Source organism: Pithys albifrons, chromosome 2 (assembly GCF_047495875.1).
Source record: "Pithys albifrons albifrons isolate INPA30051 chromosome 2, PitAlb_v1, whole genome shotgun sequence".
Classification (NCBI taxonomy): Eukaryota; Metazoa; Chordata; class Aves; order Passeriformes; family Thamnophilidae; genus Pithys; species Pithys albifrons.
This window is the reverse complement of record NC_092459.1, coordinates 12,361,023-12,379,672: the sequence shown is the minus strand read 5'-3', so window position 1 is coordinate 12,379,672 and position 18,650 is coordinate 12,361,023. Positions and strand designations below refer to the sequence as shown.

Genomic DNA, 18,650 nt, shown 5'->3' with positions numbered 1-18,650 from the left:
TAATTCCAGATTCTTGACTCTGTTTACTGTGTATGAATCCAGAGAATCCTTCTCCCAGAGAGTTCCCACAAACTGGAGGGTAAGAGGATGGTCTGAGCAGTGCATGATCTAATCCTTCCACTTCACTTAGAACTGGCATTGTTTCAACTGAAGCACTTCCAGTTTTGGACAGGGCATTCCACGTCTTACCCTAAAGATGTGGACCACTAAGCAGAGTCTAGAGAAGCAGTGATGGCAACTGGAGTACAGAAAGACATGCCACATAAGGAAAGATTAAAAAGACTGTTAAAAGTTTAACCTGAAGAAGAGGAAGAGGATAGCAGTATTTTGATACATGTATAGCTCTGGAATGAGCTATCCTTCATGTGAATGGCTGGCAAGCTTAAATTATAGCAAGGAAGAATCATGTTAACTTTTTGGAAAGCTAGCAGTAAGAATAATAGAGCACTGGAACGGATTCCCTGGGGAATCTTCATTCACCTTTGAAGGTTAAACACATACATCCATCAAGAGGGATGTATTTAATAGGGTTTGTCTTTTACTGTATAAATTGAATGACTGACTAAAGAGCTTTTTATCAATTTTCTGACTACACTAAAGCTATTGGGATCAGAAGATACTTTGCAAACAAGACTTTTCAAACACATTCACAAAAATTTTTTTACAAATTTTATTTTAATCATACCAGGTTTAAATAGATTTTACCCCTAAAATACAGGGTTGCAATTTTCTAATTCTTCTAACTACTCATAGAACATGCTTTTCACAAAGTCTAGACGTGACTCTTTTAATCACTCACATGTGAGAGGCTTGTTTAGTGCCCTCCTGATAGCCACAATAAGGACACTTCTCAAATTCCCTGCTGAAATCAATATCATCTCTTATGTACTTTGACATCTTAATGATTAAAGGGAAAATGTCTAAAGAACCAAAGCTGCCCACGTGGAATAAATCAGATAACCTGTGTGATATGGGAACATTTTATTGAACTGAACACCTCAATTATTACACTTGCCCTGGAAATGTAAATTATTTTATACTGCTGCAATTAGCTCTCAGACACCCTGCACTATATTTCCAAAGTTAGTTTGGGTCTCTCTACAATGTACAACAGTCCCCAGAAAAGACCTTTTGGGAATATCCAGAGTCCTAATCAAAACTGTCTTAGCACCATCAAGTAGAAGGCAGCAGACAGATATTCTCCAGACTCCAATCTCATCCCAAGTTTAACCATTATTTTTCTTTTATGATAATTAACTCTGCCAACTAATCCTTATTTACATAAGCAGAGTGTCTTAGAAAGATGGAATGAGATTGTAACAGTAGTGAAATCTGTAAATAATCCATGGAAATTCCATTTACTAAAGAGATTGTGTAGATATTAAACTGTATGATAAGTTACTTGTAAAGCATCCTTATGATGTATCACTTGTGCTTCAGTTCTATAAACTTTCTTGCCTTTTGTTGCCAGATCTCAAACAAGGGATTATTCATATTTAGACAATTTACTTACTGTATTACTTTCAGTTAAAGAGCACAAGGGGGTATTGATTTAATCCTTCCCTTAGATATAACTACTTTCTCTGTTGCATTTTTGAGGATTGTTAATATTTATTGTACCTTGGTGCAGAGGTGTTTCCAGTGCCTCCACGTTTTCTGTGTCCTCATTTTGAGTTCCATTTTAATTAAAAAAGTGTGAAATATATACTTAAACTAAACATAACATAGGGTAAGTTCATACAAATTTGTATTTCTCATGCTTTTAGAATAGTCTTTGCATATAGTTCCCAGGTGACATCTTAACTCTAAAGTTCTGTTTCATAAGATCAGTGACGACTGTAAATCCAGTTGTGTTCCTTAGAAACTCTATTTAAAACTGTTTCTTGATCTTTACACTAAATTAAACAAAATATCTATATGGGTTTGCCTACAAAGAGGGTCTCGCCATGCTGTGAAAATTATTGCATAAACAGTAAGATTCCTAGAATTGGGAAGGATGAGGATGATTATGTATGAACATTAGATGGATAATGCTGCCAGTCCAGGCATCATATATTTGTATGTATTATGTACAAACACGCTCACATTGTTTGGTTTCTATAAAAGACACACTATAGAACACAATTTCTCAGTCCAAGTTTATCTTAACGCAGACAACAGTTTTCTGAAGTGGGGTGCTTTTTGGTTTTAGAAATCAACAATAGGGCCTCAAGCTGTATTTCCCACTCCCTGCCCCGAGAGAAACCAGTAAACCTTTCCTAACACACGATTCTTTCTTACCTCTACTTGCTGCTGTGAATCCATGTCAGTTATGTTTTCCCTCTTCAGAAAATTTCATGTTTGCTTTGATGAATTCCTTGAAACACAAATGGGTCTCCAAGTAACTCAGGAGTTCTGCCAAAGGCTGAAGAGGTGCTTGCACAGCACTGCCCACAGCCCTCTTCTGTCACAGGGCATAGATGCCACATACTGACGTCAGCTTGTGACCTTCTCTAAGCCTCTCTGAGAGGCTGAATGTATCTATGTATCCACAAAAGTGCCAGCACTTAGAAATGGAATTTTTGAGTATCTGGGGTTACAGCCTCACCTCAACACAAGACCCTTATTCCAGATTGATGGAGCAAAACCACTGTGAATTTCTCTTAACTGTCTCTTAACTCAGGGGATGGCCAGAGGAAAGCTTCAGTTTGCATATACTGATTGACAAATTGCATTAAGAAGTAATCTGCAAACATACTGGTACAATAACTATAAAAATGATGAGCTTTGGTTTCACTCTATAACCTGCTCACTTCAAACTATGTGTTCACTTTGCCTATTTACTAATGACCAACTACCATCACTGGATATATTTTATATGATCAGTTAATCAACAAACTTATTCATGAAGTAGCTCTTTGTCAACAGAAGGCATTGCTTGAGAAACAAACAAACCCAGGAAGCACTGTAAAACCACCTGCAAATATCACAATGCTTGTCAGCAGTTATATCGTTATGTCTTTTTAAAGCCAAATGGACTGAAAACAGGGTTTGTATCAACCTTTCTACCACAAAACAGAATGCTGACACCTTGCTAGTACTGTGTTACCATAGGGATACATAAAAAACCCTATAAAAGCCACAGAGTGAAACCAGCACCTGGTGGTGTTTCAGACCTGGTGAGATGAAATTGCTGGAATTAGTACGATTATACTTTAGCTGCCCCTAAGTGCTGGTAGATCCATTTGCACACTTTGGAAGAATCTTACGACCTTTTGCAAGAATACAGAATACATCACACATCAGGACCTTATCAAGGACTGCCACCATGTACTCACACTCTCAACTCTTACTGGAGCCTCTTCTTTGAGTAAACTACATGTAAGCACAGATCTAGAACACCAATACCAGATCCAAAAGCTACAGCTCAACCTCCTCTCTGGGCTACAAGCTCAATGGAGTTATCTAGAAGGGACACTAGTTAATATATTTTCCTTCTCTTTTGGTCCTTCCAGATCCTTGGCTTTGATAGGGTTTTGGGTTAGGTTTTTAAATCTGTGTTTGGTTTTCTAGACTCTTTTGGTACTACTTTTTAGCTATTATTTTAGATAATATGCCATTACTCAGAATGGCCTTCAAGCCTTCTGTTAACTGAAAAAAAAACAAAACCAAAACATTTTGGAGAGCAAACACAGAGTCAACATGGTTTGGGGTTTTTTTTGCTTACAGTACTTTCATTCAATTTGTTATGCTTCTGGTTCAACCTAACACCAAATAAATGTTAAATAAATAAGGCCACATTTTCAGTTTGCCACAGATATTTATAACATAAACCAATGAGCTTCATGCAGACTCCAAGGTTTCTTTTAAACTCATATCATGCACACTTGTACTACATAATCTCAAACATAAAGCATACAGGGACCCACTGGACTTCTTTAGTGGAGGATCTTCAAATCAGGGTTGAAGCAGTGTCATTCTGCCACCAAGGAGTCTCAGCACAGAGATAACCTCCTTCCTCATGGTGAGCTTTTGTGACAACTCTGCATCAGTGTACTACTGAATAGTAAAGCTCGCAGTCTTTGGGCACTACAAGTGTTCACCAAATACAACTAAAGAGTAGCTAGAAATCACAGTCATCCTACTTTTTTTTCTTCGGTCTTGGTAATTTTTATCTTGTTTTTATCTTGATGCCTCTAGTGGCAGAATGCAGCCTTAAAAAGCAGCTTGCATAAGGACTAAAGTACACGAAATCAAACACAGCCATGCTGGCCAGAATGAACCTCTGGAGGCCTCTGGAGCAATCCTCTGCTCAAAGCAAGGCCAATGCTGATGTTACACCAGGGTTGCTCAGGACTTTGTCCAGATCAGTTGTGAAAATCTCCAGACATGGAGATTCCTGAGCCTCTCTGGGCCACTGTTCAGTGTTGAACTCCATCCTCACATGCCTGGGTTGTTCATACCTGCTTTCATCTTCCCAACCCTCCCTTTTTGTGTTTGAGCTCAGACAAGCACTGCTACATGAGCCAAGCTGTTCCTCTGCCATGCCTGCCTGAATTCTAGTTACCTGGACAAGTTCTGTGCTATGATCGTATTATCTGTGAGTATCCACACACCCTCCTGGTCTCCACTGCCTCCACGACATTTCATTGAGAGGTCCTGATAGATCAGTTTCCTGAACACAAATTCTGTTCTTCTGAAGCCCAGAATTCTTATTGTCTTCCTGACTTCTCTTGGGGTCTTAATTCCAAGATCCTGGCGTCACTAAGGCGAAGGCTGCCCTTGCCCTGTCCATTGCCTACTAGTTCCTTCTTTGTTTCTGCGTAACAAATCCAGCAGCTGGATCAAAACAGAATGTTCTTGATGTCCCACAAAAATTGGTTGGACTGCTTTTACCCCACTATGTCCAGATGTCGTACCAATTTTATACTCCAAAGCAGCCTGTGCCCACAATTGTCAACTTCATTCTAGTTATTTAAGGTTTCATCTACTTTCTCTTCCTGATCAGGCAATTTACAGCGGGTGCTTCTGCAATGTCCCCCATGATAGTCTCCCCATGGATTCTGACCCCTCAGCTCTCAGTTGGCTCAGTGCTTAATCCAAGTGGAGGAAAGCTCCAGGCAAAGAGAAACTCTTTTGTGTAGAACACAAGTTCCACTCATTTCCTTGTCTACTTTTCCAAAAAAAACCTCAAATCCTTCCATCACAACGCTCATCATGTGCTGTGCCACACTGTCCCCATCATTTCAAAGAGGTCACAGCCCTGCAACTGAGCTAGTATGTCCATTTCCTCTGGTTTCTTTCCCAGGCTGTGTGTGTTGACACTGTGTTCACACTCCCTTCTCAGGGCGAATGAGCCTCCTGCAGCCTTGTTGTCCCTGGCCAACTCTGTCCACCCCAGCTTTCCTCCCTACATCTCCTAGGGGTTGTCTCCAGCCCCACAGGTTCCTCAGATCTGGAATCTCCTTTATTTTAACCTAGAGCTTAAAGCATCAGTTATCTATAAAATGAACTATTCCCTATTCACATGGCAGGGTAAATAACCTACTGTGGAAATAACCAGCAAGAGATCACTCACTGCAGTCCTTGCAAACCCCCAACATTTAAAGCGTTATTTTTTTCAGACTCAACTATGATAAGCCAACATGATTATTGGAAAAAAAAAATCTAGTCTGGCTTTTTGTCTTTGGTTACTGCAGGAAGATTATTTTCCTGTTTTATTTTCAACAGTAACCAACATAAGCATTCCCATTTGAGGTGCAGCAGTGCTTAACCACTGCCCATCTGTTGCAGAACAGGCAATCTGCACTGGAGACTCAAAAGTTATAATTTTATTCACTGACCTGAAATTTCAAGTGGTTCTGCATTCTTCTGCAACTTACTAAGTCTGATACTTGATGTAGAACTAAATAATTTAAACAGAATAGGAAGAATTTCTTACATTCTTCATCAATATTTTTGCTGTAACTAGAACAGGGCTGCCCAGCACTGCAATGTCTGTTCCTTCCCTAAGCTGCTACTTACGTGGCCAGTGAACAGCTGCAGAGTAGGATCATTACACAGACAGGGCAGGGGCAGGATGGTACATCATTCTGCTTAACTGACTGCCTGCAATCCAGAGCAGGATGTATTTTTTAAAAAGGTGAAATGCTGACTAAAGCTAAATATTTTATGTCTTATTAAATATAAAAACAGTTGAATAAAATAGGCCCACAGACCTGCTTAGTAGTTTGAAGTCAGTTCAGCTCCTTGATTACTCAAGGAAGATACAAGGCAGCACATATTGCTAATTTTACAGCATTTGTGGATCAGCATCCACACAGTAGTGCAGATATACAACTTTTACCTTAAATATTTCTCTATTATTCTCAGGTTATCTGCAATGACAGACATATCTACACTTCAAACCTAATTTTAAATGAGATAACTTGATCTTGTATGATAGATTTCTCAACTCTTTTTCAAGTACATAATACTCTTCCAAGGCTGAGAACTCAGTTTATCAAGAAATCTTGGAACAATTATATTATCTTCAGGTAACTTTAAATGTCATTTTCTTCTTTTAGAGTTGAATTACTTTGAAAACCTTGATTAATTTGAATTATATTAACAGAAACAATTTTAAAAGTAAAACTCTGTATTAGGGTGGTGGTTTTATTTCAGTCAGTTTTTGAGATTTTATGTACTCATACTGTTTCCTTTTATGACTTAATTACACAGAGGGCAACATGATTTACAAATTACGAATTAGTAATACTGTTTTAAATATTACTACTAAGGGAATGTGGAATGACTGCAAACCTCTTTTAAGCTATTTTAGAACTATTAGCCATACTGAATTACAACTTTCATTAGAATGAAAAAGAAGAAATGTTATGCCTGCCAATAACCCCTCTTGTTAAAGCAATTATGCTCTATGTGAAACTCAGGATTAACGGTGTGGATATGACATCGGAGTAGCCCAACAACATGCAGGTATGAAGGAGCCAAAACTCTGTGCCTGTGTGATCAGTGCAGATGTGCCTTGGATAACCACTCTTAGTTCTGACAAGCTGGTTAACTACCAAAGCTCTAAAACCCGACTTTGCTATTCTTGTGTTAAACTGCATATGGTGGGCAGGTGTAAATTTCGGGGAAGCTGCTCCATCTCCAATAATCTAAAAAGTCCTGTATTCAGGCACTTTTAAATTTGCTTAACTTTTTTCCTGTATAACTTCAAGTGCTGCTGTCAGAACCGTGCCATCCCTGCTGTGGGAATCAGATCCGGACAGCGTGACCTGCAAACCACGGGCGCTGGAGCTCTCGAGACTCCACTCCGGGAGAGGAAACCGAGGTCCAGCCCAGAGCTCCAGGCGCGGGGCTGACCTGCTGCCGGGCGAGCACGGCCCGTGGCCCACAGAGCATCGCACCATCCCTGTTCTGGGGGTGCTGTCCAACGTTAACAAGGAGTCATTCCAGGCCCAATACTCCCAACCTGGAGCGGAACGTTTCTCGCCTCGGACACGGACGGAGTTCGATGTGGGGAGGCCTCAACCACCGCCGGGACAGGGGCTGAGCGGAGCCTGCCCCTGCCGAGGGCACCGGGGGGCAAGCGCAGCCCCTGTCGAGGGCATCGGGGGGCGAGCGGAGCCCCTGTCGAGGGCACCGGGGGCTGAGCGGAGCCTCTCCCGAGGGCACCAGGGCGGGGGGCGAGCGGAGCCCCTGTCGAGAGCACCAGGGGATGGTGAGCGGAGCCCCTGCTGAGGGCGGCGGGGGTGCCGCCGCCGCCGGGCCCGGCTCTGCCCTTCCCGCGCCCCGGGCAGCGCGGTCGCCATTTAGCGCTCCGTGACGGCTGCCCTGGCGCCGACGTGACCGTCCCGGGCGGGGTTCCCTTGCCGGGCGGGCTCCCTGCCACACCCGCCACACCCTGCCACGGGCTCCCGGTGCCGGGCGGGCTCCCCGCACACCCCGCCCCGCACCGCGGGCTGCCGGAGTCGGGCCGCGGCGGGATGGCGCTGACACTGCTGGACGTGGCGCACTGGAGCACATGGGCCGTTTGTGCCGTGATGAAGGTGCCGCAGCTGGCGGCGGTGCTGGCGGCCGGCTCGGCGCAGGGCCTGAGCGTGAGCAGCCTCCTCCTGGAGCTGGCGGGGTAAGGCGGCGGGGGCGCCCCTGGGGGCGGGGGGTCGGCGGGAGGGCCCCTGGGCCGGGGGTTCGCGGCGCTGGGGCCGCCCCCGGGCAGTGATTCCTTCCTGCGCAGCTCAGGGCGGGTGTGAGGGCGCTGAGGGGCGGCGAGCCCGGCCCACGCTCTCGCTGTTACAGCATCGCTGCTTGCGGAGCTCAGGGCCAGCCTCCTCCAGCGGAGCTCACAGAGCCTTCGGAAAAGGAATTTCCTGTTCTAAAGCGATTCGGCGCTGTCGTTTAAAGGGAAAGGGGCTCTTGCCGAGGCCGCTCCGGGCCGTGCCCCTGTGGCGCGGGAGGATGTGCTCGTCAGACAGCCCGGATCAGTGAAACACAGGCATTCTGTAAGGAAATACAAGCCACGTCAAATTCCAAAGACTTGCCAGCCTGTAATAAGCTTGCACGAGATAGGCGTATTAAATCTTACTTAAAGAGGATTGTATGGAAATGAAAAATATACACCGTGCATGCACATTCAGATGTGGATACAAGCGAGAGGAAACACCGCGAAGAGGAGCAGAACATCCCTGCGCCAAGCTAAGGGCCTTTTATTCGGAGAAATCCCCTCACAGAAGCGGCATGGCGATTCTGACCTCGCCTGTGCCTTGTCCCGGACGGGGGCACAGCTCGGGGCTCGGGGCTCGGACACGGCTCCTCTGGAGCACCATCCCCTGGGCTGCGCTCGCTGCCCGTGTGCTTCCACACCACTGAACTTGCTGCGCTTTACCCTTAACACACCTCAGAGTAAAAGGAGTAAATTCTAGATTCCGCAGAGACTAGTGACCCCACAGCACCAGCCAAAAAGCCGTTGCAGCATTTTAAAAACATTCGTGTGGCGTTGGTGTGTGTTAAAAAGGCTTTGTAAGTGATGCTTCAGGATGAGCATGGAGAAAGCCGTAAATGCCTCCTCAGCACCTGTGTGAGAGCCACGGTACCCACACCGCTGCAGACTCTAGTCTTTGTTGAAACGTTTATTGGGACTGTTTGGTTATGCAGTAGACTGTTTGTCCTGCAAATTTAAAAACTTTCAGTGCTGTTGCAGGTAGCTTTGGGGGCCCCCCTTTCCGCTTCCCTCCCCTCTTCCCTCCCCTCTTCCCCCTCCCCTCCCCTCCCCTCCCCTCCCCTCCCCTCCCCTCCCCTCCCCTCCCCTCCCCTCCCCTCCCCTCCCCTCCCCTCCCCTCCCCTCCCCTCCCCTCCCCTCCCCTTCCCTTCCCTTCCCTTCCCTTCCCTTCCCTTCCCTTCCCTTCCCTTCCCTTCCCTTCCCTTCCCTTCCCTTCCCTTCCCTTCCCTTCCCTTCCCTTCCCTTCCCTTCCCTTCCCTTCCCTTCCCTTCCCTTCCCTTCCCTTCCCTTCCCTTCCCCCCTTCCCTTTTTCCTTTCCCCTTCCCTTTTTCCTTTCCCCTTCCCTTTTCCCCTTCTCCTCTTCCCTTTTCCCTTTCTCCTCTTCCCTTTCCCCCTTCTCCTCTTCCCTTTTCCCCTTCTCCCCTTCCCTTTTCCCCTTCTCCCCTTCCATTTTCCCCTTCTCCCCTTCCCTTTTCCCCTTCTCCCCTTCCCTTTTCCCCTTCTGCCCTTCCCTTTTCCCCTTCTCCCCTTCCCTTTTTCCTTTCCCTTTCCTTGGCACTGTTGGGTCCCTTTGTGCAGTCATCTTGTTTTGTATCTTCCCATTCAGCTTCCTTGTGTTTCTGAGGTACCAGGTCTACTATGGTTACCCCATGCAGACATACCTGGAATATCCCATCCTCATTGCACAAGGTACTTTTTTAAGCCATGTTTTGGAAATTAAACAGGGCTCATTCAACACTCACAGGCTCTGCATGTAGATAGAATATTCCACTGCAGTGATGCTTGAGTTGGGGGGAAGAAGGAGTGAACATCTCAAATAAAATTGAATTCTTATAAATCTCATGAAAACAGATGATCAGGGAGAGGAGAACGACCTAATTATTACACAGAATTGGAGTGCAAGCACATTCTTTATCCAGTATCTCCATGCAGGAGAGAAACATTTTAAACTCTCCAGACACGATGAAAAGCTTCACTTTGGAGCTTGCAGTGTTTGGACATCAAGCACATTTGAGAGATGGAGCCTGTAAGAAAGGCGTTTCCACAGATGTGGTGCCCAGTGGAACTGTCCAGGTTTGTGTTTAGGCCTCTTTGGTCCCTTCTGTGACAAGCCATCTTTCCTTTATTTCAGATGGCCTTCTCCTTTTGTGCATTCTGTATTTCAATGGAAAAACGAGACGAGCTTTGTTCTTTGCAGTCATGTATCCTTTGCTGTCTGGGAGTTTTGGTTTATGTGGCTTGTTTGGTAGTTCTTTGCATAGCACCTGTGTCATCATTTGTTTTGTGCTACTGTTGTAAACCATTTTCAGCCAGCCCTCAACATGCATTCCACATTAACACTGATTCCTGGGATCACAGTAAAATCTCCACAGGAAGGAAGCTTCATATGTAGCTCTGCTTTAGAAGGCTCCCAACTGATAAAGAGTAAACCCAGTTCTTAATTTACATCTTTACTAGGGATGCAAAATAGAAATGACAAATCTTTGATTCCCACACATTCAGGTTATACTTGCTACAATGAAAACAGCAGTGTGTTTGTTGGCTTTTGTTTTAAATATGACTTGGGTTTCAATCATCAACTCTTGTGCTTTGGAGCAGATTTTGAGAAACTCCAAGCACTGTTCAAGTGAAGACAGTGTGAAAAATAGGAACACTTAGTATTTAACTAGTGTTTAATATGTTTTATCTGGATTGAATAACCTATTACAAAATTTCAATAAGATTATTTCCAGATGTTTAAAAAAATCTAACTCCTCAGACAGTTCTGAGAACTTTGTATCCTAGAATTTTCAGTACTATGGAACTTAATGTAATACAAGATTTTGCGGGGTCTGGTACATGCTAACACTGCATAAGTGGATAATTGACCTGGCCATGGTAAGTGCTGCATGATTATTTGAAAGTAGGTCTTCATATGAAATTACTTTTTTTCTGGAAGTCTTTATCAGTGGAATTTCTCCTTATATTTGTCCTTGGAATATGCACAACTTTAGCTTTCAGAACAACCAACCAGTTTTCATATACAGCTGGTTCTCTCTTCTGTGAATAGCTGGAAAACAGCACTGGCAATAGAGACTCTACAGTGAAGAAAAAAAAAGTATGTTCTGAGGTAAAGTTGTAATTGGTGGTGCCTTAATTAAAACTAGCAAGTGCTTAAGATGCTGAAATTCTATTGCCACTTTAGTCCTAATGTCATAATCCCAACCATTAAACCTTCAACACAAGAGGAAGAGAATAGAGCCTCAGTCAAAGTATTTGAAACAGGAAATGTGAAATATTTTTTGCCCCTTTAGTCCTACAATTTTGCAAGAAAAGTATCATCTGATAATGCTTGCATAGGTTAAAGATGGTCTTTCCTCTTTTTAGTGGAAGAGAGAAATTAAAAATGTAATTGAGATGGAGTTGCTAATGCAAAGATGTGACAAATGGGGATAAAAACTTCTAATCCCAACACCAGTCCTTACTTGCAAGGGAAATCTGGGCATGGCACAAAACCTCTGTGGAGGTGCATTTGCAAAATTCTGCTTAAAAGTGTAACAGAGTGAATAGTGCAATCTTGTTACTATTTTTCCCCTCCAATTGGACTAATTTTCCACACATTCTTGTCAGTTTTCTCATTCCTTTATGGATTGGTTTGCCAGACATAATGGTAACAGATGGTCTGAATCAACCTTGCTGTTTAGACTAGATCAGTCCCATTTTGGCCAACTTTCATAAACGGTTTTATGGAGCAGACTTCTCTGAGCAGCTTTTTTGTTTCTTTGCTTTCTGTCAAGCATTTGCCAACAACAGCAGCAATTGTGCTCTTCGAGCTTCTTGCCAGGCAGTACCTCAGAAATTAGGCCTTTGCTTCTGGCAACTTCCAGTTTTTGCCTTATTGTTTCTTAGTAAGAACCAAAGCACTTGTGTTGCCAAATACTGGGAAAAAGTAGTTTTTTTAATTCAGACAATACAATGGCAGAGGTAGAGGTTCTTTCTCTCTTTTTGCCTGCTTTTCAGAACCTGTGCACGTTCATCAGTGCAGCCAGTAAGCTGGCTCAGCTGCAGTGCCTCTGGCAGAGCAAGGATTCTGGACAAGTGAGCGCCTTGACCTGGGCCATGTCTGCATACACCTGTGCAAGTAAGCCATGGGCACTGTGAAGGACTGAGTTCTAATGCCTCTTTCTATAGGTATTTACTCAACCACAGCAGGTAAAGATCTTGCCTTAGGTTCCCTTAGTGCTGACTCCTGACACTCAAATACCAGTCTCTTCAAATCAAATTTATTGTTGACACCAATGATAAAAACGAGTAACTTAAAACCCATGTGAATATGGCCAAGGGAACCTGAGTTGAAATAACCAAAAGACTGTCTTTATGAAGAAAAGCTTTCCCTATTCTAGGATTTAATAAAATGACTAGTGATCCAGCATGAAAAGGCGCTGAAATTTGAGTCAGACAAGCAGACAATGATAATTTTGGAAAGTTATCTACAAATAAATAGACTTGCTGCTAAATACCTTTAACTCTATGGCTACATGTAATTACATTACTCAACAGAGAACTTAAGAACAGTGATTTGTGGGGGTCCTGTGGTGATTCCCAGGTGGTCTGCATGAACAGCTCTACAGCTCATTGTCAGAAGTGCCTTTCTCATCTTGACTGAACTTGTTTAAAATATTCACACTGTAAAACAGAGTGATGATGGATCTATTTCTACATGAAAGACAATAATTAGAAGTTGTGGTATGTTTGCTGAACAATGACAATAACCTTGTAAATGCTTTTAGTCTGCTGCAAATGTGAACTAACGTTTAGATCCATTGTGGGAAGGAAAACTGAATTCCTTGTATTTGCAGAAGGCTGAAGGCACACACGTGAACATTCACAATGGTTAAGTCATGTCAACTTGATTGTGTCATTGTCAGTCAACTCCTGAAGGAGGGGCTGAACAGAAAGAAAACAGTAACCTCTGGCCACATCCAATCTAGTGTGGTGGATACAAATATAAAAATTCTAACTATATCCATGAGTTTCTCATTCAAAAAGACCCTTAATACATTGTCACTCACCTCTGAGAGCTTAATCTCTAAAGCTAAATCAGTGAAGAATGGATGCACTACAAGTGGGAATGTCTATACAATGTATATCTTCATGCAAGATTATCCTCTGTTGAAAAATAGGCACTTCAAAATTTTTTAAATTTATAAAGATATCATGTGTTCCACTAATCAGAATTCATTCAATTTACAGCAAGAATATTTACAACTATAGTGACTACGAATGATCTTGCAGGTGAGTAAAGTATGGAATTCCTTGCCTTTCCAAGGGAACAGCTGCCACAGTAGTTTTTAGCTGTTTTGTAAAACAAAACAAATCAGGAAAATACATCAGGAAAACAAAACAAAACAAAAAACTGCTCACACTTATCACATAGTGCAACTGGTTGAAAAGATACTATTTTTTTTCAAAAGGCAAAAGCACTACAAAATTGATCCTGCCAATAGCAGAATAAAGCATTAAAATCTTTACTATTTTAATAAAAAATTAATAAAATACAACTTGAAAAATCTGTAGTAGTTTTCTTATTGAGGGCTTTGTGAATTAAAAAATTCTTCTAGAAAACTGAAGTTCAGCTTAGTGTATGAATAGTTTCAGGGACAACATTCAGAACGTTTATGGCAGGCTGGAAATGAAATGGTAGGCTGGTAATAAACTCACAAAAACTGGCTTGAAATATATAATTTTGAGATGATTGCATTATGAAGCAAATCTATTTAACAGCTTCTTAGCATCCTGAGAAAACTGTAAGAGCTAGGGAATGCAGCAGATTTTTCAACAAATGGTCCAAAATCAAGACTTGGTGGATTCAAGAACAGTAACAAACCCCCTTTGTACTTCATCTGGTGGTTCCTTGTTGTTGAAAACTGCTGTTTCATCAGGAGCACTATTTGAATGGATGTTACACTTTCTAAGCAGCCCTCTGCAGCACTGTAAGGCCGTAGCTCTACAAGCATTTCAAGCAGCTTTCACTGGAAAAGGCAGGTCCCATTTCAACCCCCATTTCCACTGCCATGTTTGCTGCTTTCTCTCTGCCACAGTGAGGGTTCCTGGGGTCACGCTGTTAACTGCGTTACTGACAACTGGGCATAATGCACATGCAGAACTTCAGTCAGGGTCAGGTCCTGAGCCCAGTTCACCCACAGCCACGAGCTCACACCGAGAGCAAGTGAGAGAGGTTCCCTGCAGGGAGGGGGGAAGCACCAGGAAAGTAAAGCTGGCTCTGAGTAAAGCTGCTGTGTAAAACCCAGCACCACCTGCTTTGGAACATGGAAGAGACAAAAGCAAACACTGATGCTGTGCTGCTGTAATGGAAAATGTTTCCAGCTAACTTGCAACACTGAACACAGCCACATGTGTGAATCTGTCAGATATCACAGACTTCTGAAACAAAGTTTTGTGTACACTTCTGTGAATACTCCAGTTACCAAATGGACATTAGACATGCCTACACTTCAAATTGAGGTCTCACAGGTAGAAATACTATGCCTATTATGATTTTTAAAAAAGCTTGAGTTAATCAAGGTACTGAAAACCTCATTTTTTGTCAGTTGCCAATTTTCTGTCATTAAAATCTGACAGATACAAGTATTTTCTGTCTCCCAGTCTAAACAGATAGCAGTAGAGAATAATCCATTTATTATAAACAACATGTATGACTATAAAGGATGTGTGAGCTACGACTCTGAGTTTAGCTTATGGTGTAAATATAAATTTATTTGAGGCTCCTCATACTATTCTCCTGGTTTTGTTCCAAAAGAATTACAGGTACTGCATTGTATTATTTTCGGCTACCACTAAAAGTGATCAAGTGCTAAATGCTCTTTTCTATTGTATTTACACTTGTAATTTCTGGGTTCCTGAACATAGTAATTGAAACTAATTGGCTGAAAAGAGTTGCAGAATATGAACCAACTTGTCTGTACACCAGCAAAGGTTTACAAAACAACTTGTTCTCAGAAAATAACAGCAGTTGGGGTTTTTTTGATTATTGCTTACAATATTTTTTTTCCCTTTTAGTTCTCATCCGTTTCATAACCATGCTCATTCTCAATCTTTGGGTCACAGCCACAGTCCTGCGCTACAGGAAGACTAAAAAGACTGCTTAGAAGACACTCACCAGCACATGTATCATTACCATTAAAAAACCCAAACGATACAATTAGGCTTAAAGAACAGAACAAAGGTTGAGAAAGCTCCTTCTCTCTCTCAAGCCCACTATTTACCCCTGAGCACACTTATCGTATGTACAGTACTTACAATATAGTAATTCATGCTTACTTTCTCTTAGAAATAATTCTGATAAGATACTTAATTTAAGCAGTATATTTTTATTGGTCATTTCAGACAAGTTTCACTGGTACCACTGGATTTTTTTACTACAAGGTATTTCATAATTAGATGTTTATATATTGTTGTATCACTTCAGTACGTTCTGGTTACATATAAGCAATTTTCTTCAGTTATACATGATCAGTTTTGCACCAACATACTGACTTGTCTTTCTGCTGCAAGACTGAAAACCACAACAGATGTTTGTCTTCTTGCAAGCAACTCAGTTCAACGTTAACTATCTGTATTTTAGGATGGAAAATCTGAGTCAAGGCCCAACCCAAAATAAGGTTCTAAATGTCTTTTACTAAGTCACATACCAGTTGGGATTGTAGCACTTACATGCAACACTTAAAATAGTACAATTTATACAGCTGATACAGGAAACCCTTGGTCACTTGATTCAGTATACCCAGTTTTTAATGGATAAGAGCAAAAACTACGAATTACTCTTTTTCAGTCTGAGCTCTCATTCACTGAACGTACTGTTTTGGGAATGTCAGAGACGAGAACATATGGGAATTAATGAAACTGTGACTAATAGTTAAAAATGGTGTTCAAGCAGATGTTCTTGAACCGACATCCAGAATCCCCAAACACAATCCATACTGACAGTGACCTGGCTGCATGTGCACTTGATGCATCTCAGCAGACTCATCTCCTATGGTTGTCAGTTTTTGGTGATACTGCTCTGTGGTTCATTAGTTTTTGGCCTGTCTGTGCTAAGTGTATTGAAGAACATAGACTTCACTTAAATTTTCACTTCAGAGATTCTAATCAATTTGCAGTAGAGTAAAAAGGGGGGACAGGGTATTCTTGAGAACTATTAACAGGACATTCTACCTTTGGACCTACTGCCTTCACAACCAAAAGTTACATTGGTAATCGCATAGATCACCTTCATTTCTTATTACATTCTTAAAAAGTAAAAGGCGTGCCATTTCAAAGGAGTTCTTAAACTATTCTGTTTATTGGCATGTAAAAACCAAGGCACCCTTGATCCTGACACTCCTGAAAACTATGGGAAGACTGCATTGACTGCATTTGAGGCAGGTTTTCTTTGCAACATGCTAAACTGGGGGACTCCTGTGGAGGAGCAGGATCTGCAAAAGCAGAAGGTGCTGCCCGTGAACACTCAGCAGTCAGACCGGGGCTTTCACCATCAGAAAACAGCTGCTTCGTACCCTCCTTTAGAGTGGGGAGGGGTGGAGGAGGTGTGTCTGTGGACACAGATTTCATGTTTCTCACATTACTGAGGGCAAGTCAAAGATGAGCATTTTTTACTGCTTCAATAAAATATATAAGTATTTTTATGTTGGTTGAGAGATTAACTGTAAACATTCTGTTACTGATTTTACTAAAGCTGTGTAAAGTATCTGAAGTGGTCTAAATGGTGGCAAGTGGCATGTGGTACATTTTCCAGATGATATTAATAAATGCTATTCTTCAAGATATTGATAGTATTATTCTTACAGTTAATTTTCATTGCATTTGATTTTTTACTCTCCACATATGGAGAGAAAATGAAATATTCATTACAGGTCATAAATGGGCAGCTTTCACCTTAATTATGTGAAGCATCAGACTGAATATTACCTTGTCCAATGCTAAAGAGCTCCAGCATCTTACAACGAAAAACCCCACACTTTTATTTTTTTTTAATTAAAGCCTCTTCTTGATAGAGAAAGATTTGTAAGGAGTTCAAACCCTCTCTGTTATTGACTCTTTCATACTCCTGAGTGATGCTGTAGCAAAATGAAGCTGCTCCATTTTTGGTTCAAGAATCAGCACCTCAATTTGGGTTTTTTATCATAAAATGCTGAAAATGCATTTAAGAAAAGTTCTTCATAGGTTACTTAATATATTTTGAGTAAATCACCTTTGAAGCCTGTGTGAAAAGAGACTGAAGAAAAGAAAAAGCTGGGTAATTCAGGAGCTAAGGTAAAGTAATTTTTTGGACTTGGAAAGCTGGACCATGAGTTCTCATTCAAACTGCAAGAGATACAGAACAAATCAGTAGCAGTAAAGTTTTACACACTTATTTTTAACTCCCAGAGAGTAATTCCCTTCACTTTTGTCAGCAGATGCACATTCAAGTTCCGGGCAAGCCCCACAGAAGCACAGACCCTGTGTTTTCCAGTATGTAAAGCATAATCTTCTCAGTGGATGGATTAAAGGCAGCAGCTTTAGACAAGATATACAGGGAGAATAAATCTTGTTAAACTTGTATCAGAGTGGACACAAGCAATTTGCTGTGTAATGCAGCAGCAGACCAGAGGCAGGCAAGGAAAGCTTCTTGGATTTATTGCAGTAGGTGTAAGCCAGTAAGCAACTTTGACCCACAAGGCTGGAAGTAATACAGCTCCATTCACAGATGCTGTACGAGTGTGGAATTACACACTTGGTGTCTAATTGCATCAGTTCACAACATGCTCACAAGGTAACACAGCTTGTCCTGTCCTGGCTGACAAAGTGTCAGGGCTTTCAGAAAGTTTGTTTCCTTGCCTGTGAAAAGACAAGAACTGAATTCCAGTACAGTCCACCAACTCCAAATATCTCCAGCTGTGGATATGATGAACTGTGGCTGCATTTGGCAACAAATAAGCTACAAGATCACTTTTCACTGTTTGAGGGAGAAAACATTTAGCATGAGGTTTACTATCCAGAGGAAGAAATGAGGAGATGATTCCAGACAGCACACTGCAGGTCTGAAGGGAGGATGTGCACAAGGAAAAATATGCATAGTTTATTTTTTCTGAACTGCCCTCAGTGAACAGGAACATCAAACACACATGCTCTCCTCAAAAACCCATCCTCTCCCCCCCATGGGCTTCCCTAACACGGGACATTTTGTGCAGAGTAAAACTATGTGGACAAAGATGTGTTTCTTTGTGCTGCTCTAATCCAGCAAAGGACGCTATTGCTTGGATTGCTCAGGAGTCCCTGTCCCTGCCTGACCCCCGAGCCTTTCTCACTGGCTTATGCCGTGCACGTAGCTGCTGCCTGTCCTGGCTCTGCTAATCTAATCTATCAAAACAGGACAGAAAGGACTGGGGTGGGGAGGCAGCAACACCCCAAC

The 18,650-nt window shown here is 42.2% G+C and overlaps 1 protein-coding gene across 1 annotated transcript; it reads left to right on the top strand.

The window, feature by feature from the left end:
- Positions 1-7,865: 7,865 nt before the first annotated feature.
- Positions 7,866-17,023, top strand: SLC66A3 (solute carrier family 66 member 3). The gene is made up of 7 exons (XM_071548340.1): positions 7,866-8,110; positions 9,807-9,889; positions 10,332-10,401; positions 11,020-11,077; positions 12,200-12,320; positions 13,433-13,474; positions 15,260-17,023. The coding sequence occupies exons 1-7, from the start codon at positions 7,968-7,970 to the stop codon at positions 15,346-15,348; spliced, it is 606 nt and encodes a 201-aa protein (XP_071404441.1). The 5' UTR covers positions 7,866-7,967; the 3' UTR covers positions 15,349-17,023.
- The last annotated feature ends 1,627 nt before the right edge of the window (positions 17,024-18,650 follow it).

Coding starts and splice junctions, on each gene's coding strand:
- SLC66A3 (XM_071548340.1), top strand. CDS start 7,968: ATGGCGCTGACACTGCTGGACGTGGCGCACTGGAGCACATGGGCCGTT. Junction 8,111..9,806: donor CTCCTCCTGGAGCTGGCGGG/GTAAGGCGGCGG, acceptor CTTCCCATTCAG/CTTCCTTGTGTTTCTGAGGT. Junction 11,078..12,199: donor GGATAATTGACCTGGCCATG/GTAAGTGCTGCA, acceptor CCTGCTTTTCAG/AACCTGTGCACGTTCATCAG.